At 39.8% G+C, this 27,672-nt stretch overlaps 2 protein-coding genes across 2 annotated transcripts in view; both read right to left on the bottom strand.

Moving 5' to 3' along the window:
- Window positions 1-284: 284 nt before the first annotated feature.
- On the bottom strand, window positions 285-3,722 carry gnly (granulysin). Its single transcript, XM_083997550.1, has 5 exons — window positions 3,648-3,722; window positions 3,467-3,564; window positions 944-1,021; window positions 710-864; window positions 285-525 (listed from the first exon to the last, which is right to left on the bottom strand). The coding sequence occupies exons 1-5, from the start codon at window positions 3,694-3,696 to the stop codon at window positions 447-449; spliced, it is 459 nt and encodes a 152-aa protein (XP_083853676.1). The 5' UTR covers window positions 3,697-3,722; the 3' UTR covers window positions 285-446.
- A 5,294-nt stretch (window positions 3,723-9,016) lies between these two features.
- stac (SH3 and cysteine rich domain) overlaps window positions 9,017-27,672 on the bottom strand; it is a 32,373-nt gene continuing 13,717 nt past the window's right edge. Inside the window, exons 5-12 of the mRNA XM_083997564.1 lie at window positions 25,208-25,289; window positions 24,874-24,980; window positions 23,732-23,813; window positions 19,166-19,233; window positions 15,990-16,087; window positions 13,056-13,107; window positions 12,220-12,357; window positions 9,017-10,418 (exon numbers count right to left, since the gene is read on the bottom strand). Coding sequence (XP_083853690.1) covers window positions 10,320-10,418; window positions 12,220-12,357; window positions 13,056-13,107; window positions 15,990-16,087; window positions 19,166-19,233; window positions 23,732-23,813; window positions 24,874-24,980; window positions 25,208-25,289 — 726 coding nt within the window. The 3' untranslated portion in view covers window positions 9,017-10,319. The remainder of the gene's footprint in view (window positions 10,419-12,219; window positions 12,358-13,055; window positions 13,108-15,989; window positions 16,088-19,165; window positions 19,234-23,731; window positions 23,814-24,873; window positions 24,981-25,207; window positions 25,290-27,672) is intronic.

The following is a 27,672-nucleotide window of genomic DNA, read 5'->3' as shown; positions in this document are numbered from 1 at the left end:
TCACAGAGAGCAATTTCACAGAAATCCTCCTTTTCATCTTCTCACTTTCTTCAACCAATCATCTTTCGCCACCATATTTAAGACATCTTTTGTCACTCTTTTTAACCCAAGCTTGAAGTTAAATGTTCATTCTTTGAATACTTCAGACTTTGTATGTGCTATAGTGAAACTGTTTTTATTTTTCTGTCCATGTGGCCCATCAGTCTCACAGTATCTATTAATTTATTTACCCTGTTGTGTACAGAAAAGATCACAGATTGAAATGCAAAAGTTTATTGAAATAAATTGCATTGAAAACCAAATCATGGCACAAGACAAAGTGCAACACAAAGTAAATGTAATGATTGAAAGCAAAGCTGTAATTTTGTGTGGTTGCACACAAAAGGGTAATGTTTTTTTCATAGGGATTAAATGCAGAAGTTAGACTTTCATTAATGCATCAAACATCAGGGAACATATTCAATCATTTCAATCGGTGAATCTTCCTCTCTTGGATAAAAGATCAGGTGAGACAGCTCCTTTGGCCTAAAGAGAGCACAGTTGTAATTAAGAAATGAAAATTTTACATTGCAGGGAAAAGTAGAGTGAAAGGATATTACCAAGTAAATGCACTGAGTGTGGCCACTATCAGTTTTATATTAATATGACATTGGATCATTATTGATGTTTAATATATTATTGGGTAGTCTGTGGTTGGCTGGTAACTCACTTGCAGGCTTTGATGTTCACACAGATCGTCCTCACGTCATCGGTGGTTGTGAGCTCCTCGATCAATTCTCCCATGTATTTTTTGATAAGTTTGCGGCAGACACCTTTTAAGAGGCCAATTTCATTGCAGACTGTATTCAACTTTGATTTCACACTCTGTAAGAGCAAAACTTGAATTATTGCTTCTTCCGAGATGCTTTTATGTCAAACTGTACAGGCTCTTTACACACTTTACCTCTGCTGTGGCATTTTGTCCGATGGCTTTCTTCACCTTGTTTAAAGCCCACTTACATGCCCAGCATACACCTGGAATCTGCAAAAGAAAAATATTTTACGATGATAATAATTATAAGGGTAATCAAGATCTCATGAAATATCTAATCTTTGTTCTACCCACTGGAGGAGGTCGAGTTCTAGGTTTGGAGACAGTACACCTATGGCACAGGTGAAGTGAATAACACTGAATAACACATCATGGCACCTATAAGTGGGTGGGATATAGGGCTGCACGATATATCTTATTTTAATCGTCATCACGATGTCAACAGGCACGATAAACACATTGCAAAAGTTAGGCCTGAAATGCAATGAGTACGTTTTATTTACAGGCGAACCTCATACCTGTAACCTGAACCATACCACTAGACCTATCACGTAATGGCGAACTGCCGTCAGGTCCCTCGGATACCACGCCTGAAACGTGTCCACACGACATTGATCAACATATTTGTACTGACACGACTTCTCATGATTAGTCGACTCGACTTAACAATGTTTGGAGTTTAGTTACAGCGTGCAAGTTTTTCTACTCTTCTCTGTTTTTGGTGTATTTGTGTGGCAGTGTTACATCGCCACTATAAGCCTGGCATATGTAGTCCTACTACAGAGTATCAAGTCGTTTTCTGAAAGACACAGAACTGTATCGTTATTATTAGGGATGTGAATCTTTGGGTGGCTCACGATTCGATTCGATTCCGATTTTGAGGGTCACGATTCGATTCAAAATCGATTTTCGATTCAACCGATTCGATTCAAAAATCGATTCGATTCAACCGATTCTTGATTTTATTTTTGCGATTTTTAGTTTGCTTTATTAACACCAGACCATGTGAAAAAGTTGAATGATGATGATGTCTGCAGACTATTATATCAGAAGCCATATTTCCCCCCAAAAAATGCACATCACATGTTTCATATTTACTCAGCAGCAATATATTTGAACCATTTTAAAGTAAACTGCTACATGAAGCTGATTTTATAGACTACTCTCTTTTCAAAAGCCTGGACTGAAGGGATGTGAATATTTGGGTGTCTATTCGATTCAAAATCAGTTCTCATGCCCATGCACATAGACATATATCACCTGTAACAAAGGCGCTGCTAAAAAAAAAAGAAAAAAGACGGCACTCCGCTCTCACGCCAGCTGACCTGCAGCCTGTATGACTCTGCAGCACCACAGAGGAGCTGTCAGAGGAGCTGCTGCTGCTGGTCCTCTCTCTTCAGCCTGGTGTTTGGCTGCACTTTGTATGAGTTTAAAAAAGTGAAGATCTAACGTCACCTGAGCACCGATCAGCTGATCCAGAGCGCAGTGGATGTGGCTGCTCAGCTGGAGCGCGCGTGTGTTTAATGGCAAAAAAAAAACAGCGATCGTCCTCTCGCCTCAATAGAGCGTCGGGTTGCTGATGTACACAAGCCTAGTCACAGACATTCAATAGAGCATTTAAATCAGACCAGTTAACGTTTGTAGGCGGTTAACGAGCGTCTATTAGCGCCATGGCGTGCTGCAGCGCTGTGTACGGCGCTGTGAGGGCGCGTATTGAGACGGAAGAAAATTAATAAAAAATCGATTTTTGAAGATTATGAATCGATTCAGAATCTTAGAGAATAAGAATCTCGATTCTTACATGAATCGATTTTTTCCCCCACCCCTAGTTATTATGCAATATTTGCCAATTTATCACAAGTCATATTGTCATCGCGATATTGAGCAGTGTCATCGCACACAGACATTTTGCTGATATCGTGCAGGCCTAGTGGGATATATTAGACAGCAAGTGAACATTTTGCCCTCAAGTAGATGATGTGTTAGAAACAGGGGAAATGGGCAAGCATAAGGATTTGAGCAAGTTTGAAAAAGTTGTGATGACTAGAGGACTGGATCACAGCATCTCAAAAACTGCAGCTCTTGTGGGGTGATGCCGGTCTAGTGGTCAGTATCTATCAGAAGTGGTCCACCGTCCACGGAAGGAAGGAACAGTGGTAAACCAATGACAGGGTCATGACTCACTGACATGGGAGGCAAGTAATTTAAAATACCCCCCTTATACAATACTAAAATGCTGCCTAAGAATAATTACTAACACAATCTAATAAATGAATATAGTGTGGATTCAAGTTTTTTGTCAGATTGAAAACCAGGGTGTCTTAATCAGCAGACATACTGTACAGCACTAAGGAATGTGACACTTGAACATTTTGATTTTATGACATTTTAGGATGAACAAAAATCTTTCAAATTCAACCTACATTCTGTAAGACATGTTACCGGGGCGTCGTTTAGCTCAGTCGGTAGAGCAGGCGCCCCGTATATAGAGGCTACAGTCCTGCTGCAGCCGGCTCTGTATCGAATCCCAACTCAGGTGGCCCTTTGCTGCATGCCATTCCCCCTCTCTCTGCCTCCCCATTTCCTGTCCCTCTCCACTAAGAACTATCAATTAAAGGCAAACATGTCTAAAATATATACTTTATAAGATGTTACCTTGCCAGCCTGCATGGAGATATCCACCTCCATCTCCACCTCCTCCTGCTCCAGATCATCAATGGCAACTTCAAAGCTTCTCCCACTGACTGTCCAGACTGTGAAGGTACAAAACATGTTAAAGTACACTTTGTATAACAAAGACTCAGTTCTATGAGGGAAAGAGAAGACAGCAAAACACCTGAACATGTTGCCACGATTGCCAGGATGAGGACTGCAGACTTTTCCATCTCTAACAGGGAGTTGTGATCTCTGGTCTCTGTGAATGAGTGTACCAGTGCTGATGATGACCCCCTTTTATTCTTGACAGAAGTTAGTGAGGGGCGACACAATGACGGAAGTTTAAACCACAAGCTTGTTTCAAGTCTCAGAGCTGAGTTTCTGGTGGTTTTATGGAGGGCAGTTCAACTGAAGAACATCTTCACACCTCCCCCCTCACTTGAATTGTCATTACTTCCAGTAATGATGCTAAAAATGTTGTTGTAAAAAAAAACATAAATGAACTATAAAATATAATTATATAATTACAAATTCATTAAATTTTTTTTTTTTTAGTTTAGAGTCAATTTCATTGTTTATAGGACATCATGTACTCCTAATTTCATCAAACCAGTGAAGCACCTCACACAGATAACAGATAAAAGAATATTTGCAGGGCTGAGTGATGTAGTTCACCACAACACCAACACTCACACCCACCACAACATACTGAGTATATTAACTAGAAATAATGACAATGTGTGTGAAGATGTTCTTCGGTGAAACGGCCCTCCGCAAAAACCAACTGAGACTCAGTTGTGTGACTTGCAACAAGGTTGCTGTGCAATTCCTGTAGCTGTGTGGCCCCTCATTTCTGTCAAAGGGGGGCGTCATCAGCTGGTACACTCATTCACACACTGAGAGAGAGAGCCTATAAGCTTGAAGCTAAATGTTCATTATTTGAATACTTCAGAGTTTGTACTGTATGTGCAAACTGTTTTTATTTTTCTGTCCATGTGGCCCATCAGTCTCAGTCTCAATTAATTTATTTACCCTGTTGTGTACAGAAAAGATCACAGATTGAAATGCAAAAGTTTATTGAAATAAATTGCATTGAAAACCAAACCATGGCACATTACAAGACAAAGTGCAACACAAAGTAAATGTAACTGAAAGCAAAGCTGAAAATTTGATCATTGTGTGGTTGCACACAAAAGGGTAATGTTTTTTTCATAGGGATTAAATGCAGAAGTTAGACTTTCATTAATGCATCAAACATCAGGGAACATATCCAATCATTTCAATCGGTGAATCTTCCTCTCTTGGGTAAAAGATCAGGTGAGACAGCTCCTTTGGCCTAAAGAGAGCACAGTTGTAATTAAGAACAAATGAAAATTTTACATTGCAGGGAAAGGTAGAGTGAAAGGATATTACCAAGCAAATGCACTGAGTGTGGCCACTATCAGTTAAGAGGAACTGTGCAGGATTTTCTAGCTTAACTATGACATATTTCACCTTAATTAAACAGCATTGGAGTAATTGTGATGGTTAAATGTGTAACTTGTTACAAGTGTGGCTATCATTATTGATGTTGGGTATTATTGTGTAGTCTGTGGTTGGCTGGTAACTCACTTGCAGGCTTTGATGTTCACACAGATCGTCTTCACATTATCGGTGGTTGTGAGCTCCTCGATCAATATTCCCATGTTTTTGCGGATAAGTTTGCGGCAGACACTTTTTAAGAGGCCGATTTCATTGCAGATGGCAATCAACTTTGATTTCATGTACTGTAAGAGCAAAACTTGAATTAGTGCTTCTTCCAAGATGCTTTAGATCAAACTGTGGCTCTTTAGACACTTTACCTCCACACTGGCATTTGATGAAATGGTTTTCCTCGCCTTGTTTAAAACCCACGTACATACCCAGCATGCACCTGGAATCTGTAAAGATTGTATAATAATAATTGTAAGGGTAATCATAAGGAATGTTGAAGATGTTGTTCTCTGGCCTGTAACTACAGTATATCGCAGTGTCCGGTTGGAGCGCCTTTTTGGTACCAGAGGAATGCCATATTCATATAAACTTCAAATTTTTCATCAAAGGAGCACAAAGACATGGAAATATCCAATATTATACACAAAAAACACTAATGTTATGAATACATATGAATATGAAAATTCTTTCTCATTAGATATCCATCCAAGATATAACCCCCTGCATGTACCTACAATACTATAGGAATTAGGGCAAGTACTAAGAGTCTAACAACCAAATATATAATAATGTGTGGATAACTGTTTTTGTTTCTTACATTTCTTACAGACATACAGCACTAAGGAATATGTTTTGAACATTTTGTTACTGTATATGACATTTTAAGATGAACACAGATCTTTCAAATTCAACCTACATTCTGTATGTTGTAACATGTTACCTTGCCAGCCTGCACGGAGATATCCACCTCCACCTCCACCGCCTCCTGCTCCTGATCATGATCATCAATGGTAACTTCAAAGTTTCTCCCACTGACTGTCCAGACTGTGAAGGTACAAAAAATGTTGATATACACTTTGTATAACAAAGACACAGTTCTACGAGGGAAAGAGAGGAAAGGAAAACACCTGAACATGTCGCCACGATGCACAGAATGAGGACTGCAGACTTTTCCATCGCTAACAGGCAGTTGTGATCTCTGGTCTCTGTGTGTGAATAAGTGTACCAGTGCTGATGATCACCCCCTTTTATTCTTGACAGAAGTTAGGGGCCACAGCTATGGGAAAGTCACACAACTGAGTGGTTTGGGTTTTTTTTTAGAACATTTTCACCAAAGAACATCTTCACACCTCCCTGCTAATTTGAATGGTCATTATTTCTAGTTGTGTTGTGGTGAGGTTGAATGTTGGTGTTGTTGTTTTTTTCTACATCAATATCACTCACAACCTTGAAACACATAAAATGAATAAACATATTATTTTATCTGTCATCTGTCATCGCTTTTGGGGACCCTGAAAAAATGGAGGGGATTAAAAAAAGAATAAAAACACTGTTGTTTCCTACAAATGAAACAGTCCAACTGTTTATCTGTGTCATAGTAACCCACCCCCTCTGGGTAATGGTCTTTCTTGTTTACACTGGGATGGGAAATCAACTTCTTCAAATCTTTCAAAAAAAAATGTTTATAATCAGACATAAAGGAACTTAAGGGAAATAAACCCACTATCCGTCGTCTTCTTTTTTCTTTGTTTCTCGTATGTGGTTTGAGACATCAGATACTGTGGTATTTATGACCGTTGCTGTGCAGCAGAATCACAACTTGTGCAAATTCTCTGTTGCATTTTTTTTTTGCAGATTCTTTATTGGTTTTCACAAGTTCAGTCAGCAACTTTTTTTTCAGGATTTCCTCTCACTGTTTCACATAAAATGTAAAGCCATGTCAAAGAAAAATGCAGTGGTAAAAATAGGAGATGATGATACAGTTGTGTCTGATCAGCATTTTGACATATTTCAGTTTCACTACGTGCGCTGTGTCACTTGTTATACCAGCCAAGTTTTCCTTAATGTCGACTTTAACGGTTTAAACCTGTAACCACTCAAAATGAATTGGATAGTAAATGAACCCCAACCAATGCCTACAACAGGCACAGAGCAACGTTTATGTTCATGAGGATTTTTGTTTCCCGCCACCTGCTGAACAGAAGTCCACTCACGCCCCTTTTTTATCTCAACTGATGCCTCCATCAACACCTGATGTAAATATCTGGCTCATGGCGTTGCTACAAGTTCCACTGTGCCCTCTCAGTTGCCTGCATGAATAGGTAGAGCTCAGTGGAAAGTGCTGAAATTACCGCAAGCGGTATGCATGAATTTAAAACGGTACATCTGTGGGCTGGATAATGCTGAGCTGAAAGTCACTAAAACCACAGAGAGGAGGAGAAGCGTAGAGTTGACTGATTATTTTCCTGGAGTTTGGCAATAGCAACTCATTACAAACCACACCGTCATTTGACCCATTGACCATAGAAACAATGATCTCTTACACGGTAAAGGTCAGGTATAGTGTGATATTGCTTATTCTGGACACATTGTGAATCTGTGGGTCAGTGTAACCATAGTTTTTTTTTTTTAAAACAAGAAAACGTATGTAGTCCAAAAATATATAAACCAATATCTACCTGCTAAGGGTATTAATAAAGTGACCCTGACCTCTTGACCATGTCTTCTATAAGCAAACATGTGGGGGCTTCTTGAGAAGTCTTCACCACGAGTTTTGCACAAACCACAAATTTTGACACGTCTTTTACACATGCAGTGAAGAGTGTGTGTGTGTGTGTGTGTGTGTGTGTGTGTGTGTGTGTGTGTGTGTGTGTGTGTGTGTGTGTGTGTGTGTGTGTGTGTGTGTGTGTGTGTGTGTGTGTGTGTGTGTGCGTGCGCGCAAGATGAGTCAAGTTGCAGATGAGTCTGTCCTCACATAATTTGATCTTTCCTAGTTTAGAGGCCATTGAACTGGCCTGGTGTTACACCAGAATACCAACAGGGGGCGTTTGAGTCAAGTCTGAGACCTGCTGGCATCCTGTAGTGACGGCCTGTTGTGAGCCATTACAGACACACAAGGAAGTGAATGTACTTTTTTTCTCTTTCTTTTACACATTGTTTATTATCAGATGATGTTTGCTTAGCTGTGGAAAAAGAGGATATCCAAACTAAACTTTTTCATGAAGTTGAGTGTCAGTTTGCATTGTGGGTAGGATGTAGGTGCCACATTTAGACAAGGAAGAAGAATGTATGGAATAAAAAAAGAGTATAAGTCATTTAAGGTTTTCATTATGAGTTTGACTTTGGTGCAAGGCTAAGTTCCTAACTATTTTTAGCTTTGTGTATTTACATTCAGATTAAAAGTTACATTAGTTACAGTACAATATGCTTCATCTTATTCTGCTGAAAGTTTGACAATTTGGAGGCAGTCTGGTTGAGTCTTGAATCAGGGACACTACACACAAGAATCTCACCCAACTTGAATTGTTAAAACTTTTGTGGAATACATTCCCTGATATCTCAAATTTGTTTTAAATGTGTCAAATTTTACATTATAACATAGGCCTATATTAAGTGTTATGGTCTATAAAAAGTCCATGATTGCAAAATCCTCAGTTTATTCATCTCCCATGTTCAGCCTCTGACGCCTTCATACTGTGAAGATGGATTTACTTCTTTTCACACAGAATGGCTGAGTCACACCCCAGTTGTTTTCCGGCAAAATCACATTACAATATGCATAATTGTGTGATGCATAAATTTTGGAGGCCCACTTGAGCAAATGATGAGCTTATTATTGATCACTAATTGCTGAGCACAAGAGGAAATGGAACCAGAAATGTATAAATCACTGAGACTGATGTAAAAATTGGTAAATTGTGAAATGTGGGATCTAAAAGTCTGCTGCAGAAAAGAAAAAGTGACACACTGCAAAAATCATCATAAAGCATGTTTAGATATTGTGATAAAGAAGGAACTTTAATCTTGTACGTACATTATATACAATATAGCATTCTTGGACATTCAGTAAAGCCACGTTTCAGTGCAGAACAGCCTTTAAGAGATATACTATATCTACTATGATGCAACATCTTGCCAGAAATGCACTTCATTAGCATCTGAAGCGGAAGGCCTGTTCAGAAAGGTCTGTACTGAGAGAGAGGAAAACCACAAGATACTGATCACATTCAAAGTTAACACACTAACTGGAAATGCATCATTTGCTCACAATTTTAAACGTCTTACAGCGATCATTGTGCGTTCACAAGTCAATCCTTTCAGATCACATGAGCTTGGACGATCAAAACAGCCTCTCTCATGATAATACCAAAGCTGTTGCTATGCATTCTCCTCTGTTTTATAGTGATGATGAAGATTGAACCTTTAATGAAAACAACCCAAAATAGAGACAATACAATCAGTTATTAAAATGAAAAGCCTGAAGATTCTGCACCTTGAGAAAAATGCTAAATGTTAAAGTTGGTAAATAAAATGTCTTGTCTTCACTGGAACAGATTTCAGATCAGTTATTATCAAGATGGGTAGTGGGAGAGCGGTATTTTTGTAAGACCAGCGAGAATAACTTAAGTCTTTTGAAATTACTCCTCCACATCTCTTTGTCGCACCTGATGTGCTTTGCTACCTGTTACAAGGGAAACATCTGAATGCTGAGGGTTATTCAGACAGTTTTTTAGACATGTTTGGGGAATTTAAGGCTTCAAAAAAGACAAAACAATCTTACTTTCTTACTAATTCATCTTCTTATGAACTTTTCTTGGATTTATGTCGTCCATTTCAGAGCATAGTGTAGACTACTGTGTATGAAAAGCTGGAATTTGACTTGGAGCGTCATGTGAAGCATGAGAAAGAAAAATCTGTAGGAGCAATGCCATTGTATGTACTGAAACCTTGAAAAAGAATAACTGTAGTAAGTGTTTGTGTCTTTTTTCTCAGGTATGAACAGCCAACCCACTCTCAGAGCAGAAGAAAACTAAGGGGAGAAACACACACACACATTGGCTATATAAATTAAATCAAATCCAGTGCTACAGTGATCTCCTGTCATCTTGCAAACAACAAAACAGTCATCTCAGCACCTCTCTCCTTGCGCTGAGGGAGTGACGAAGGTACCGAGACTCTGACCTGCGACAAAGTGGAGTCCTCAGTGACAAAACCAGCATCATTTTGAAGTTCAAACTCCAGTTTTCTTTTCTGAGAGAAATCTCCCTCCCTGGTACCTCGTAGCCTTTTTCGTCGGTTCAGTTTCCTCCTCCTCTGGCCTCCAGGCGGCTGATCCCAGCTTCCTTCTCTCTTGCCCTCTTCGATTCCCTGAGTGTTTCTCTCAGATGATTTCCAGGACGTCACAGGGCACAAAGCCTCTCTTCTTTCCACTCGCCACTCTGATAAAGCCACTGCGCTCACCCTCGTTGCTCACACAGATCTAGGAGCAGAAGAGATGAATAATGAAGAGTAACAAAAAACATCAACAGAAAGTACATTGATAAAGTCAAACAACCAAGTATTTTGATATCTATGTAGCCTAATAGCATAGTTTTTTGTGTGTTGGTAAGAGGGCAAACAACAGTCCTAGAGAAAGATCTGTGCTGTTAATATATTTACTGTAAGATGATGTAGGACTCATTATTTTTGTGGATGTATTTCTGGTATAGATCTGTATTTCATGGTTTGGATTTAGGCCATAATTCTAGTTGAGAAAAAAAACAAAACAGTTAATTCAGTATACAATAATCTATAAGATAACAGTGTGTTCCCAACATTGTGGTGAGAATCCGAAGACAGAAAAGTCCATTAAACTGTGGTTTAGATGGGAAGACCTTTTCTGGACTGTGACAAAAAAGTCTGTGACTGCTTTAGAACTGGAAACATTGTGGTTACATGGTATGCACCACTCGGCTGCCGTGACACCCTCTGGAACTTCTTGAGATTTCTTGTAAAAAAGGCCCCAGGCTCTGGCTTGCAACAACTGATTCAAAACTGCTGCCTGACCAGAAAGAGACCACACATTACAGCTATTTTAAAAGTTGATTTCAAAACCCTTTTACCACTTTAAGAAATACTAAATGGTCTCCATGATGTCCAGGTAATTATCTGAAATGCTTTCATGTGTGAGTCATGAAGGCCTCGCTGGTGCTCTACCGTGAGACTCACACTGTAGCCTAGTTGTTCCAAAGAGAAGTGCAAAAACTCTACTTAACTTTCAATGCCTTAGTCTCCAGTTGCTTTATTTCTAGCAATAATGACTTAAAATTAGTCACCTGTAACTGTCATTACCTGTATGTTAGGTACAATAAAAGTTACTAAGTAAATAAATTGTGTAGAATGATTGCATTGCACAAAATGGTGTGCATTGTCTAGCATGAGTATGCTTTGTGGCTTCATGTATGATTATTATTACACCAAAAAGTGGTAATGATGATAATGCCGCTGTAGCTGTGATGAGACTCGGCCAATAATTGTGCAAAATTGACTTTCAAGAGGAGGGAATCGGGTGTGTTTTCAGCAATAAATATGTTTTCCTAATTTCACTCTGACCCTCATAATAGGCCATGCTTGTTCTAAGAACTCTACATCTTCCCCTGGGCTTATGAGTGGAAAAGAAAGGCAGCAGGTCACAGACCCGTCTTGTGTTCGGTGGTTTCATCTCCACTGGGGGTTGCTTACTTTAAGTCTCCTCTGAGTCCCAACATGCCCTGGAAAGTATTGTGGGAAAAAGGGAGTCTAAGTACAGCCATTATGCCAAAAATGCGAAATTAATGGTAACTCTCTTATGTCTGACAACTCGTGTCAAGTTTTTGAGTCAGTGTATGAGAGGGCAGAGTCGCTGGGGGTGAGCGGTGTCGTGGGAGCTGCAGGAGGTTAATATAATGGCTGCTGGATAATGGGACTGTAATGACTGTAAGGTGTAATGTGGCAATTTTATCATCCCCGCTAACAGTTACAGTACCTCCATCCAGTACATGATGATGATGATGATGATGATGATGATATTCACTGGATCAACCCTGCTAATGTTTGTTCTCAATTAATTTTTCATGTGTTTTGACTTTGTGGTTTCAGGGGCAAGCATTTAGTCCAAACAGCAATCATATCTCTACTGCAATATCTTTACACCAGCCTTTTTAGCTGGGTGACCAGGTCTTTTTAACGCCATCTAGTGTCATCTTGAAAAATGAAGAAAAGTGTAATTCAGTCACAATCTTCATCGTTATAATTTTCAGTACCTGTCCCTCTTTCAGGGTGATCTGGCCTTGTTCTTTACAGCCGATGAACGTCCGGTTACACCTGAACACTTGCTCCCCCACTCGCACCTGATGTGCAAAGGCTGCTGGGAAGAAACCGATCCTGTCCTCAATTACCCCCTGGAAAAAAAAAATGAATTCATCAAACATTAAAAGAGCTGAAGCATGGAAGAGCTGCAAAGGACATAAGGGGATTACAGACCCAGTGTTTTCACAAGTGATTAGATAAAAGCCTTGGGGGGAAAAACAGCAGAGATTCTATTGGCTACAGTTCATTATACCTGTATAAAGTCTTATTTAGTTTATATGGCCCTGATACCAAAACAAAGAATAAGAGTGTACCTATTTGCATATGGTTCATATACTTTATATGCAGGTCTTACACCAGGTGCTAATGAATGCCTCTTGACTTGTTTAGGTATTCATTGTTCAAAGACCATACAGGCCAGCTGCCTCTGTTTATCTACAGGCTGTAGGGAGCAACAACAGCATTAAAATGCGTGATGAGTTTTCTCCATGGTCTGGTGGCAGCAGGCTGCCTCTGTTACAGTCACGTTTTGGCCCTTTTGTCTCCCTAATTTATCTGTCATGCATTTATGTCCTAAGGCAGCCTGCCTTCCTTGCTCTCGTAATGTACAGCTGCACATCCAGTAATTTATCAATCCATTTCTTAATGAGGCGTTTCTGCGGCTTTGTGGAAAGCAAACTGGACAACAACAAACCTGCAAACTTTATCTTAACTCCATCTCTATCTTCCGCTCAAGCTAGCATCTTGACAGGTGAGATGAACCATGTCACTTCTAAGGTTTTGTACCTACCTTCCACCAGTCTTCATTAGAGTCATCAGCCAATAAGATCCTGTCCCCTGCTCTGCAATGAAAAAGCAAAACAAAGTCATATTCAGCCAAAAGTTTTTTTTTTTGATATTTTTTGTGGGGCTTGTTTTTTTAATTGATAGGACAGCTGTAGAGAGACAGGAAATGGGGAGATGGACGCCCAAGCCAAAGGTTTTTTCTCATATATTAGTAGCTGGACCTATTGGGGAAGTCTGCTGACCCCCTGTTGAGTCAATGTTATCAAAAATTCCCTCAATGTAGTACTGAGATATTATGTTTGCTAAGGCTAAAACAGTTTTTTGAGAGGTCTATGTGACTTTGACCTTTTGAAACATCAATAATCACTTTGTAATTTAGCCCCAGTGAATGTTTGTACCAGATCTGAAGACATTTGCTTAAATGTACTGCGGTATTAGTGTTAATGAGACGGGATGGACAGTCAGACAACATGAAGACTTAATGCCTCTGGCTATGGCTGTCACCTCCATAATGAGTTAGATGGAAAGATTATAAAACTGTTCAGAGAGTTAATGTTAATTAACTAGTTGCAGCAATTAAAGTAAACTATAAATTGTGATTTCACCTTAGAGGCCCTCTTATATAAAGAAGCATGTTCAAACAAAAGACAATTGTTTGTCATCGTCTGTCTGATTAAAGGAGATGTAATACACCTTAATCTCTTATTTATCCAGGAAATGCATGAATCACAGAACCCCATTGCCACATGTGTCATAATTACTAGCATATGCTTAAAGCCGACGGCTTCAGTCGGCAGAAGTCCCAGCACAGTCAGGCCAAATGTTGCTTTACGTAATTTCCCTTTTCTTCCTCCTGTGGTTCACTTACAACACTGGCTGTCCTTTGCTTTGTAATAATGATCATGACTCAGAAAACACTGTTTACTGAAGGTGAGAAACGGCACGGCTGTAAAATCTTATTTGTTTACTGAGGGTTATGTAAACAAGATCCATGTTGATTCGATTAGAAGGACAGAAAACAAAGCAGATGAGCATTTCCTTGAAATACTGTGCATTCAAATCAAGTCGAGTAAGAGATGAAAGAAATAAAATCTTTAGGTGTTCTGCAGGATGTTCTCAGTCTCATCTATAACTATGATGCATCCCTCAACGTCATCATATTCACCACATGTCTGACAGTAATCATGAAAATAAACACAAACTGATCAATTTGAACTCTTTCATTCAGGATTTGATTCTCTTTATGTTTTACGTGTTAATATTTGATGTACTGAGTACTGCCTAAGGCAAGGCTCTGGGAAGAAACGCATTGATGTGAGCTTTCATAAGAGAAGAAAGAAAGTGAAACAAAGCTAGGTGAGCTTTGGTGCTGTAGAGCAGGTGGACAGGGTTCCTAGAGGAGGAAGCCAATGAATTTTAAGTGAAGCTGAGTTTTTTCTGACCAAAGAGAGAGAGGAAAGTGTGTGTGTGTGCATGTGTTTGTGTATAGAGGAAATGAAGAACAAGTGCGCTCTTATAGCCTTAAATCCTCTGAGGGTTTCTGTGAGAACCAAGAACAAATGGGTACTTAGGCTGAAGGACTGTTCATGATGGATTCTTTCATTCTTGAGGGCCCTAGCTCTATCAATCATACGTAAGGTAGAGAAACAATCTGCAGCCTGAGTTTCACATTACCAGAGAAAATAAGACATGTTTGACTGCATAGAGTTGTGTTGATTTTGAATCATAATTGTCCATACTATAATTTTGTAATTGAGAATTAGAGTTTGTCAACATGCTATAGTACGTCTATGAGTTGAATTATATCAGGTTGCAGTTCTGACCACAGCCCAATCAGTGATCTGTATCCGAATCCATATTTCCTACACACATAAACACAGAAGAGAAAACACAGCTTTTTTGCTGCAATTCTCATGATGCAATGTTTCACTTCTGATATACTGTATGTCCTATAGTCTCTTGTAGTTCTGTGTCCCAGCTAAGGTCCAACTGTGCAGGCAATATCATTTGGTACTGTAGCTTTAATACTGAAAACGGTTTCCTGTCGCTGTGAGTGAAAACAACACTAAAAGAGCGATAAGTGTGAAACCAAACTGGAAAGTTGTGGGTAGAACAACAATGATCTGAAACTGACTATAAACCTCCAGATTCAATGTCGGTTCATCAGATCAAACCACTCCCTGGCACAAATAGTTTTCACACGGTTTTCAAATCGCCAATTTCATTACGGCTCCATTGGAGCTATAAATGGACTCTCCTTCAGTCTCAGGATAAATTCAAGAAGACATGATTGACTGATATTTATAATGAGGCCACTCCAGAGAAATAAATCTTTGAAGACCATGACTAAAAAGAGGACACTAATTAGTTCCTTTTGTAAATCTATTCTTGTTTATCTTCACCTGTGCCACTCCGAACGCACTGATTATGAAACAGATGAGGCAGGAACCACTAATAAAGAGACTTGATTTTCCGGCATGAAAGAATAGGTGAAGACAGCTCATCAACAGAAGATAAATGAAAACACCATATGTACACTATGCATTTAATACATAGACATACATTAAAAAAGGTAGAGGATACTGAAACCGAGGCTTAGTTGTTCTCATTGCTGCTGCGCCTGCATGGCATGCATGTGAAACTGATCAATATAATACAATTTAGAGTCAATAAGGAATAGATAGAGATTAAAGAGAATACACTCCATGTCCCATATCCATGCAATCCATTCAATAGTCAGGTGGCTTAACATTTAAATTGAATTGAAGTTGAATTAAATTGTTTATTAAAAATGGTATGCACATTTTTTATTTGATGCCAGCAACATGTTTCATTTGCATGGCCAGGGCAGGTGCTATATTGAGTCATGACAGTGGGTGGTGCAGCAGGGTTTCTTTATCAAATTGACTCGTGTGTGTACATGTGTGTATATACTGACCTCATCTCCAGGTCATGGCCCTCTTGGGCAGTGAAATTGAACAAGGCCACATAGGTGTTGAGCTTGAGGATGTCTTTCTGTAGCTGGCTCTGCTCCAACTAGACAACAAAAACAGAGACACAGGAGCACACAGATGATTTGATTTTCAAAACGACAACCACAAACACCTTTTCTGCATCTCCCTTTTCTCACAGTTGAATCTTAAAATACCCAACATAAGCAAGAGAAGCTCTTGTTTACAGTATACTGATAGACCGAGGAGCTGCTTCACTTGTTCTGCAATCTGTTCCTGTAAATCCAGCGTCAACATGAGGCGGGATCTGGTTTTCAGGAACACTCGGGAAGTTAAAACTGCACAGGGTTGTGGGTGGAGAGGAAGTTCTTGAAGAGGTGTTAGCACAATTAGCAAGGAGATCCGTATGCTGCCATTCTGGCGCTCTTCACACCTGCTTAGAAAACTGGTGGGTGCATTTTCCTGTTTCGCCACCAGTACCTCCAGTTTTACAGTAATCCTGCCTCCTCCAAAATCCATCTATATGAGAATGTGTCCTGTTCATGCATGGTGCCACAGTTGTGGCTATTTCTGCAAGACAATAGTGGTATTTAACTTCTTTGTGCCACTTTATTGCAATGAGTAAAAGTGCTTTTGGTCTTCTGTGCCTCCCGCGATGTCACCCACTTGGACTGGCAAAGTGGCTGATGGATGAGTTGCGTTAACTGTGGCCACAAGGCAAAAAGCCTCTGTGGCCTTTGGGTGAAAACAACAACATCAAGCTGTGGCAATCCATTACAGCTAACTAAAAGCTTGTCTCTGGCCTTGAGAGCGCACTGATGCTGGAAAAGTGTCTGACAGGACTGTCAAGATACTAGCCTGTTTGAAACTGAGTTTTCAATGCAGCAGTGGAAACATAAAAAAAAGAAAGCAATGTGGATTCTTTTAGCCCCACAGTTATTTACTTTTGTGTCCACTTGGGGGTTGTAAAACAACTTGTAAACACTGCTATTAACATAATATTGCCTTAAATGTTGATGTGAACATAATTGCAATAGGAATCGACCCATGTGGTTTTTTCAGGGTCGATACCAATACCGATTATTAGACTAGTAAAGTATTCACTTGCAGTAAAAATGAAACATTTGGTGTCAAAATTTAGATTAACACACCTGGGATTAGACTGAATACAGTATACTGTTTGTGTGTTTTTTGTACACTGTGAAAATCTGTGATAAAAAGACCTTTAATTTGTGTAGAATAACACAAACTCCAACACAAATCTTGGTTCAGTGAGGGCTGACAGTGCTATTTTCCAATATTTTCATTCCATTTAATATGGTTCAGTGACAAGAGCTTTTGCTCGTGGCAGCAGAACAACCAATAGATGTTTGAAATATAACAGGAGTTGCTTTAGGTGAACAAACAAAAATAGCCCCACCTTTGCAAGATCACACTTTCCAAATAGAGGGCTCAAGCAAAAAGCAATCTCAGCAACCAGACTGAACCAGACTACTTCACTGTCAATTGATCTCGGAGTTTAACACAAAACCTGGAAACTGTGAACAGATGGCGATCCCGTGTGTGTGTGTGACTGTGTGTGTTCCCATTTGAGCGTGTGAGCCTCTCATCTCAAATTGGAGGCCCCTTCTCTGGTGAAGAAGCAGTTTTCAAGCGTTTTTCTCTGCTCATTACCCTGCCGAGTCTCCATCTGTCTGTCCGCCAGCCTGAGCTAATGGACCCGTCCAATGACAGACAAACAGCCCGCTGCCAGCTGTGCTCGGTCCAGCCTGATAACGCTACACAATGCATTTCAAGTCTCTTCCCTGAAATGGATGGCTGGACTGCTAGATTGTATTGCAAGAGGGAAGAAGTGTGCATGTGTGTACGTGCACGTGTGTGAGCCTTGTATGGTTATTTGTTCATTTTTGTTTGTCCAAGTATCTGTGGTTCTTTTTCCACTGTTGACAATGGAGATAAACATGTTCAACTATAAAAGTAAACATGACAGATGGCTCCTCTTTGAAAATATGTACAAAGAACATTGATATATCTCCACACATCCCAGCATGGAGGCCGAAAAAGATGCACGGGGTGATAAGATATAGATATACAGACATTTAACCCTTTACCATCTCTGGCATGAATTTTTGCACCATCAGCATTTTTATCTGCACCGTAGAGAATAAAAGTCACAGCAGCACGGATCCCAGAGCTGCAGACCCAAACATCAAGGCCAAGGCTTCTCCGTATCAGTGCAGGCCAGTGGTCATGTCAGCCTGGGTATGATTTGTTACAGCAGGAAGAGAAGTTTTCCCTCAAAAGTCCTGGGAAATTCAGCAGCAATGATAGAGGCGAGGGGCCAAGTGCAGCATGCTTAATGGACGCAGACAGGACTGGCTGGGTAGCAGTTCTCAGAGTAACCACGCAGGGTTCAGAAGTTGGTCAGTGAACAAAATCAGACCTCAGAGAGTTTCAGAATACATCAATAATATGGATTATAACAACAACACTCTGCAGCAACACGAATGCAGTTGCCGACATGTGAAATTGCAGAAAATACAGTTGAAGTTTGTAATTCCTCTTTTCATCCTTATGTAATCAGTAGTTTATCATTCACTAAAAGCCTTTATACTGTATTTAGAATAGTGGTGGCAGATTCTCTTCTGTATTCAGGTGAAAAGTCTTTACCTCACATTAGGATTATGTTTGTGTTTTACCCTAACTTGAAGGATCACACGATTTTATGCTGGATTAAAGAATTTCACAACCTTGTCAACAACTGTTTACATAACTGACTCTTCAGGGCTGTTGATAAAAGAAAAACTAGATGGTTGCTTTGCTCTTAAGAAAAGACAGCTCATAGATAAAAGGTTTTTTGGCAGTTGAAATTCACTGAGATTAGAGTTTTGTCAAACACAGTCTTTTGACAGAATGAATGCCTTACAGTCAAGTGGCTTGTAAAGCTGCATATTGTAGAAATGAAAATAATTTATCTGCAAATCCAACACAGTTGAGCATCATCAATTGATTTCCTCTGCATTTAGTTTTAGTTTGAGAGTAAATGACAATATATTGCTGTTGTACTCCTCAGGCATCTAACAAATGTGCACATTCAGTCATCAGCATTAGATCTATGCAGCACATATATTGTGAAACAACAATTGATTGATAAGTTTCTTACTTGCAAATCATCTGTTTTTCCCTCTGACTGATGGTAATGCTCTGTCCCGTTCTCAATGACTGTGAAGACTGAAAAAACACAAAAAATAAACCATTTATCATCATCACGTTCCATGTTGGACACAAATATACACTAACATCTTTGCCAGGAAAAGAGTTGGGAAAGCTGTCACATGAGTTGAGTGTGTGACACAAGTGTGACAAGGTTGAAAGATGATGTGGTCATTGCTGTCAATGAAATGGGTCTAGACGAAGTCGGAGCAATCAACTCGGATTATGATCTTATCTTGTCTGCAACTAGGAAGTGATGGTACTGTAGCAACAAATCAAAGATGCCACCAAAACACAATTTGCGCTACTTTATTATTGACCTTGGCTGCTTTTTCTTTCCATAAACCTGAACGCTGTCCAGAAACGAGAGCAGGCTGGTGGTGAAGACGTAGCGTGGGCCAAAAAGTTTAAATTAATCGTGGGTCAGGTTGTTCTGCAGCAAATACTGTATTTCAGCAGCGTTCTAGCACTTTCTGATAGCACTTTCTGAGACTACCGTAGTCCCCTCCACTACTCTCCTTGTCTCCACTGCTCAGAGTGAATAATACATTGAATTGTAAAGGGTCAGTGCCTTGCCCTTCACTACAGAGGCTATTGTGCAGCAGAAAACCCCTAGCACAATTATATCAAGAGCTACACCCAATGCAAGATAAAAAAAGAAAAAAAGAAAAGAGAGAAAAGAAAAACATGGATCCACACGTTTCTGTGAGTCTTTTCTACGGGTTACTCTAAAGCAGGGTCAAACAGAGCAAAGAGAACAAATTCGACTCAGTGGAAAATAGTGACAAACCTTATTTGATGGTTCATAAGAGCAGAATTTGATGTTGCAACCTTCTCAGACTCATTTGTGGGAAGAGCAATAGCAATAGTATTTGTTCCCACTGCAACTACATGGCTTTGATCCAGATGCACACAGTGTACCATATCAAATACTCACCATCATCGCTGTGTTTTCTTGACAGCTCCTGCCTGCTGCTGTGAGCCACCACTTCCTCTGGAACCTTATCCAAGTCACTAGTCTGCAGAGATTAGGTACGTTAGATAAAGAAAATATATCAGTCATTTCATTTTTCTGTCTATTTACGTCAGAAAAAATTTCCATCCCAGTCTTCCAGAGTCAAGAATGTCTTTAAATGTTTTGTTTTGTCCAACCAACGACCCCAAATACAAAGATTTACCATCATACAGGGAACAGGGGACCAAGTGGACTGTCAAGATACTAGCCTGTTTGAAACTGAGTTTTCAATGCAGCAGTGGAAACATAAAAAAAAGAAAGCAATGTGGATTCTTTTAGCCCCACAGTTATTTACTTTTGTGTCCACTTGGGGGTTGTAAAACAACTTGTAAACACTGCTATTAACATAATATTGCCTTAAATGTTGATGTGAACATAATTGCAATAGGAATCGACCCATGTGGTTTTTTCAGGGTCGATACCAATACCGATTATTAGACTAGTAAAGTATTCACTTGCAGTAAAAATGAAACATTTGGTGTCAAAATTTAGATTAACACACCTGGGATTAGACTGAATACAGTATACTGTTTGTGTGTTTTTTGTACACTGTGAAAATCTGTGATAAAAAGACCTTTAATTTGTGTAGAATAACACAAACTCCAACACAAATCTTGGTTCAGTGAGGGCTGACAGTGCTATTTTCCAATATTTTCATTCCATTTAATATGGTTCAGTGACAAGAGCTTTTGCTCGTGGCAGCAGAACAACCAATAGATGTTTGAAATATAACAGGAGTTGCTTTAGGTGAACAAACAAAAATAGCCCCACCTTTGCAAGATCACACTTTCCAAATAGAGGGCTCAAGCAAAAAGCAATCTCAGCAACCAGACTGAACCAGACTACTTCACTGTCAATTGATCTCGGAGTTTAACACAAAACCTGGAAACTGTGAACAGATGGCGATCCCGTGTGTGTGTGTGACTGTGTGTGTTCCCATTTGAGCGTGTGAGCCTCTCATCTCAAATTGGAGGCCCCTTCTCTGGTGAAGAAGCAGTTTTCAAGCGTTTTTCTCTGCTCATTACCCTGCCGAGTCTCCATCTGTCTGTCCGCCAGCCTGAGCTAATGGACCCGTCCAATGACAGACAAACAGCCCGCTGCCAGCTGTGCTCGGTCCAGCCTGATAACGCTACACAATGCATTTCAAGTCTCTTCCCTGAAATGGATGGCTGGACTGCTAGATTGTATTGCAAGAGGGAAGAAGTGTGCATGTGTGTACGTGCACGTGTGTGAGCCTTGTATGGTTATTTGTTCATTTTTGTTTGTCCAAGTATCTGTGGTTCTTTTTCCACTGTTGACAATGGAGATAAACATGTTCAACTATAAAAGTAAACATGACAGATGGCTCCTCTTTGAAAATATGTACAAAGAACATTGATATATCTCCACACATCCCAGCATGGAGGCCGAAAAAGATGCACGGGGTGATAAGATATAGATATACAGACATTTAACCCTTTACCATCTCTGGCATGAATTTTTGCACCATCAGCATTTTTATCTGCACCGTAGAGAATAAAAGTCACAGCAGCACGGATCCCAGAGCTGCAGACCCAAACATCAAGGCCAAGGCTTCTCCGTATCAGTGCAGGCCAGTGGTCATGTCAGCCTGGGTATGATTTGTTACAGCAGGAAGAGAAGTTTTCCCTCAAAAGTCCTGGGAAATTCAGCAGCAATGATAGAGGCGAGGGGCCAAGTGCAGCATGCTTAATGGACGCAGACAGGACTGGCTGGGTAGCAGTTCTCAGAGTAACCACGCAGGGTTCAGAAGTTGGTCAGTGAACAAAATCAGACCTCAGAGAGTTTCAGAATACATCAATAATATGGATTATAACAACAACACTCTGCAGCAACACGAATGCAGTTGCCGACATGTGAAATTGCAGAAAATACAGTTGAAGTTTGTAATTCCTCTTTTCATCCTTATGTAATCAGTAGTTTATCATTCACTAAAAGCCTTTATACTGTATTTAGAATAGTGGTGGCAGATTCTCTTCTGTATTCAGGTGAAAAGTCTTTACCTCACATTAGGATTATGTTTGTGTTTTACCCTAACTTGAAGGATCACACGATTTTATGCTGGATTAAAGAATTTCACAACCTTGTCAACAACTGTTTACATAACTGACTCTTCAGGGCTGTTGATAAAAGAAAAACTAGATGGTTGCTTTGCTCTTAAGAAAAGACAGCTCATAGATAAAAGGTTTTTTGGCAGTTGAAATTCACTGAGATTAGAGTTTTGTCAAACACAGTCTTTTGACAGAATGAATGCCTTACAGTCAAGTGGCTTGTAAAGCTGCATATTGTAGAAATGAAAATAATTTATCTGCAAATCCAACACAGTTGAGCATCATCAATTGATTTCCTCTGCATTTAGTTTTAGTTTGAGAGTAAATGACAATATATTGCTGTTGTACTCCTCAGGCATCTAACAAATGTGCACATTCAGTCATCAGCATTAGATCTATGCAGCACATATATTGTGAAACAACAATTGATTGATAAGTTTCTTACTTGCAAATCATCTGTTTTTCCCTCTGACTGATGGTAATGCTCTGTCCCGTTCTCAATGACTGTGAAGACTGAAAAAACACAAAAAATAAACCATTTATCATCATCACGTTCCATGTTGGACACAAATATACACTAACATCTTTGCCAGGAAAAGAGTTGGGAAAGCTGTCACATGAGTTGAGTGTGTGACACAAGTGTGACAAGGTTGAAAGATGATGTGGTCATTGCTGTCAATGAAATGGGTCTAGACGAAGTCGGAGCAATCAACTCGGATTATGATCTTATCTTGTCTGCAACTAGGAAGTGATGGTACTGTAGCAACAAATCAAAGATGCCACCAAAACACAATTTGCGCTACTTTATTATTGACCTTGGCTGCTTTTTCTTTCCATAAACCTGAACGCTGTCCAGAAACGAGAGCAGGCTGGTGGTGAAGACGTAGCGTGGGCCAAAAAGTTTAAATTAATCGTGGGTCAGGTTGTTCTGCAGCAAATACTGTATTTCAGCAGCGTTCTAGCACTTTCTGATAGCACTTTCTGAGACTACCGTAGTCCCCTCCACTACTCTCCTTGTCTCCACTGCTCAGAGTGAATAATACATTGAATTGTAAAGGGTCAGTGCCTTGCCCTTCACTACAGAGGCTATTGTGCAGCAGAAAACCCCTAGCACAATTATATCAAGAGCTACACCCAATGCAAGATAAAAAAAGAAAAAAAGAAAAGAGAGAAAAGAAAAACATGGATCCACACGTTTCTGTGAGTCTTTTCTACGGGTTACTCTAAAGCAGGGTCAAACAGAGCAAAGAGAACAAATTCGACTCAGTGGAAAATAGTGACAAACCTTATTTGATGGTTCATAAGAGCAGAATTTGATGTTGCAACCTTCTCAGACTCATTTGTGGGAAGAGCAATAGCAATAGTATTTGTTCCCACTGCAACTACATGGCTTTGATCCAGATGCACACAGTGTACCATATCAAATACTCACCATCATCGCTGTGTTTTCTTGACAGCTCCTGCCTGCTGCTGTGAGCCACCACTTCCTCTGGAACCTTATCCAAGTCACTAGTCTGCAGAGATTAGGTACGTTAGATAAAGAAAATATATCAGTCATTTCATTTTTCTGTCTATTTACGTCAGAAAAAATTTCCATCCCAGTCTTCCAGAGTCAAGAATGTCTTTAAATGTTTTGTTTTGTCCAACCAACGACCCCAAATACAAAGATTTACCATCATACAGGGAACAGGGGACCAATTTCGCAGGAGTTTCTTGCCTATTTTTGTTGTTGTTGTTTTTAAAAGGGATTCAGACTAATCTCTGGGTCTTTAATAGAGAGGGAGAGTGATAAAGAGATATAGATATGGACAAAGGGAGATATATGGTTAGAAAAACTGATAGGAAAAGTGATTAAGGCAAACAGATGGAGGTGTGTGGTTTGAAGCTTTCTAAAACGCACCCTCTTTCACAGAGAAACCAGCTGTTTTTGAGAGAGATCTGCAGCGTAGCAAACACACTGATTCTACGTCTGCATGTGGAAACTATTAGCATAACCCCTGTTGAGATTACATTGCCTCTGTGAGTCTCCACTGACACATACACACACACCCATTCACTAACAGCTGCCCAGGACGGGACAGGATGGCCCAGCAGCTTTCAGATGTCATCATACGGAGGCTCATGTCCAGACTGCTTATACAGTTTAGCTTACATTAGAAGTGATAAGCTATGAAACACAGATTTGCCTTTGAGTTACACGCAGATGGAAAGGAGGCTGGAAAAGACTGTAGCCCTCCAATCAGTCCAGTCCATCTTTAGAGCTGTAACATGAGCATTAGTACCGACATCTCCCGTCCTGAGTGCCTGGACCAGACTGCCTTTATTGGTAGTGTTTACAGTCCTACTGTTGCCATATCTATTTTGACGATCAGCTTCGTGGGACAAATGATAACAAGCATAATACCTGAACTAAACTGGAATCATCTACTAGTATGTAGTGTGGCTAAATTAAGAGACAAACTGAGATGGAATAGTATAAACAACCCTCAATGAGTACAAATTGATTTATATTTCAAATATCTAAACACAGGGTCAACAGGGTAAAAACAAACATGACTCGATGCATTTTCTTACCGAGTTTCTGTGTGGAGACTCAGAGCCACTGGCCCTCTTGGCCTTTTGTGCCAGAGATGTCCCAAACCTCAAGGCCTCATATACAGGGTCCACCTTATTGCCACAGGCTTTGGAAAAAAGAACGATATATACAAGACATAATGAAAGGTGATGACAGACAAATGTAAAGCTCTTGTGAAAGCCAAGTGGTCATTTACAACACTGCAAAACCACATAGGTAAATATTGTAAAACAGCTTAAGTGGAAAAGTTGTTTCTGGGAGAGTGGAGTTTTTGCTGAAGAGCATCCCATCCCACCCAGAACTGAACTTATTATGGAGATGTGAGCTGCTCACCGATGGGCATAACTTCTTTGATGCAGCCGTACTGTTCCTGGATCAGTAATGGGGAGCTGTAGTACCGCCGAAAGCCTTTTGGCTGGCGAGAGGGGAATACAGAGAGAGGGGAGGGGGGTGGGGGGACAGACGTTAGAGACAAATCAATATGCAGCACTGCAGGCAGCACAGCACCCTGACACTGACATACTGCACATAACTCTATTTAATCAGACATTTCTGAACACAACTGTCATTGTCGAGATTTAAGCTCTGCCATACTGCATACCAGGCATTACAGCAAACCAAGGCATATTTCACCCCAAGGTACAAGATAACACCTTAGATGTGCATTAAAATGTGTGCAAATTAGCGGCTGGTTTTGTGCCATGTTTTAACTGCCTAGCTTCCTTCATGAGGGAGTGATTAGTACAAATAAAAAATCAAATATTCAATTTATGCTGATGATTACAAAGGTAATTTAGTGAGAGGCTCCTATAAGCATAAATCCTTAGCCTTCTTAGTTGTGTTGTTAATCTGCTTTAAGATATTTATAAACTATGCTGACACAGCAATATGAGAATTAATAAATGATCCCATATTAATAGAATAAATACTGTATGTTCCAGTGGGCTTTTTGTTTTGTTTTTTGTTTTTTATATCCTATAAATATACAGATGATCAATAATTGTGGTTACAATTTGCTAGTAATTACATGTTGTTGTTTTTTTACTGCATTATTATATTAGTATAATACTGATCACCGCTGTCATATGTGCCATGTAAACCCAACTTGAGAATTGACACTTCAGCTGTTTGTGTTTCTGTCCTAATTAAAGATGTGAACTGCACAACCCTGTCTGTGGTTACCAGAACACAAAACTGCAGCTAACTACGTTAATTGGCACCTACAGTATCTGCCCATGGGGGGATGGGTAATGATCCTGTTTAAAAAGACACTAATACATCGTTTGATGCCTCAATCAGAATCAAATATTACAAAAATATTATTTACCAAGAACATAATGCACAATTTCCAATGTATAAAGCAATTTGTTAGGCCTAATGTAAGTTATAAAGTGTGATTCAGTGCAGAGGGGAGAGAGACATGCATCATGTAGTATAATCACAGTGTAACTAACTAACTGCCATGAAAAAAAAAGGTGAGGATGTGAAAAACAATTGCATGACTGCTGGTCTGGATAGCTTGAGAGTTACACAGCAGGAGACGCAGATGCTGAAGGAGCTGTCAGACTCAGTCCACACTCAATACTTCACTACCGCGCAGCAGAGGTGCAACATTAGTTACACTCAATTAAAGTTGAATATTAGCACATTAATTTGTTAATGAAAAATATAACAATGGCAGTTGAAGCATGACTGTCATAAACTAATAATAAATGATTTGTTATGTTGAAATCCAAACAAGCAGGAGTAGAGAATGTGGCTTGCCTGCTTGATCACCTGACTATAAAAACTGTTCTTAAAGTCTAGGGCTTAATTCATCTGCCTGTCATGTCCTTGCATTTCCCAGGACCTTGAAACATTTATCATTTCTTTCTCCATTACCTGCCTGCGTGCTAACCGATCAATACTTCCCCATCAGTGCTGAATCCGTCTTAAGCACAGAAGAAAGTCAGGAGATTGAAATTCCCCACAGTCACTGAAGGTATTATATCACCCAAGGCACAGTGGATAACTGAACTGTATATATTCACTTTTTTACATTTATTTTAGCATTTCTCCATGTTTGGGAGTCCTCAAACGTCCCAAATAACCACTGTGCAGCCATTTACTGATGAGATGAGATACTGGATATCTTTATGTTTGTTTACACATGGTGTGTTTAGGCCACAGCTGGTTAAGCAGTTCCCACTTGTTTTTTCGTTTAAAACTTCTCATCATGAGTCGGCCACAATGAGCAACCTGCAAGAACTGACAGGTCAGACTTTCAGGGGCAACCTCATTAAGGAAAAGGTTAAAAGAGCAAGCTTTTTGTTTGTTTTTTGTCGTTTTTGGCTGCAAACTAAAGAAATCTGTCACCGTCGCTGTCAGCGAGTACATTTACTACAGTGATGTTGCAGCAGCACTGATTCCAGATATAGTTAAAAGTATAGTTAAAGTCATTGAAGCCTCTCTGTCGCAGTTTATATATTCATCTAAAGTCATGATGAGAACAGCACAGCACTTGAATAATTTATTCATGCGCAGATGTTTTGCACAGACACCCTTCCTGCCTGCACAAGGTTATAGCCAAGTACAGGTGAACTTTAAAACAAAACCCTCTGTTGTCAGTGTGCATACAGACTTTACTGACACAGCACCTCAGCCTCATTGGGCTGGTCTGGCCTATCTTTATGCAACAGTCAGCTTTATTATGTACACACTGAAACAAGTGGAGATGTAGACACAAACAAACTCTAATCTCAGTAGCCTGGACAAAGGGTTTAACAAAGGGAAAATAAGAAGTCTTTACAGATTTACTC

This window comes from Trachurus trachurus (genome assembly GCF_905171665.1).
Source record: "Trachurus trachurus genome assembly, chromosome: 22".
NCBI classification, from domain to species: Eukaryota; Metazoa; Chordata; class Actinopteri; order Carangiformes; family Carangidae; genus Trachurus; species Trachurus trachurus.
The sequence above is the reverse complement of the archived record's forward strand: the minus strand, read 5'-3'. Positions and strand labels throughout refer to the sequence as shown.

What these genes read in the sequence shown, in the direction of transcription:
- gnly (XM_083997550.1), bottom strand. Translation starts at nt 3,696, where the DNA reads ATGGAAAAGTCTGCAGTCCTCATCCTGGCAATCGTGGCAACATGTTCA. An exon ending in GACAAAATGCCACAGCAGAG is followed by an intron (nt 865 to 943) that starts GTAAAGTGTGTA and finishes TTGCTCTTACAG; the next exon opens with AGTGTGAAATCAAAGTTGAA. An exon ending in GTGAACATCAAAGCCTGCAA is followed by an intron (nt 526 to 709) that starts GTGAGTTACCAG and finishes TGCTCTCTTTAG; the next exon opens with GCCAAAGGAGCTGTCTCACC.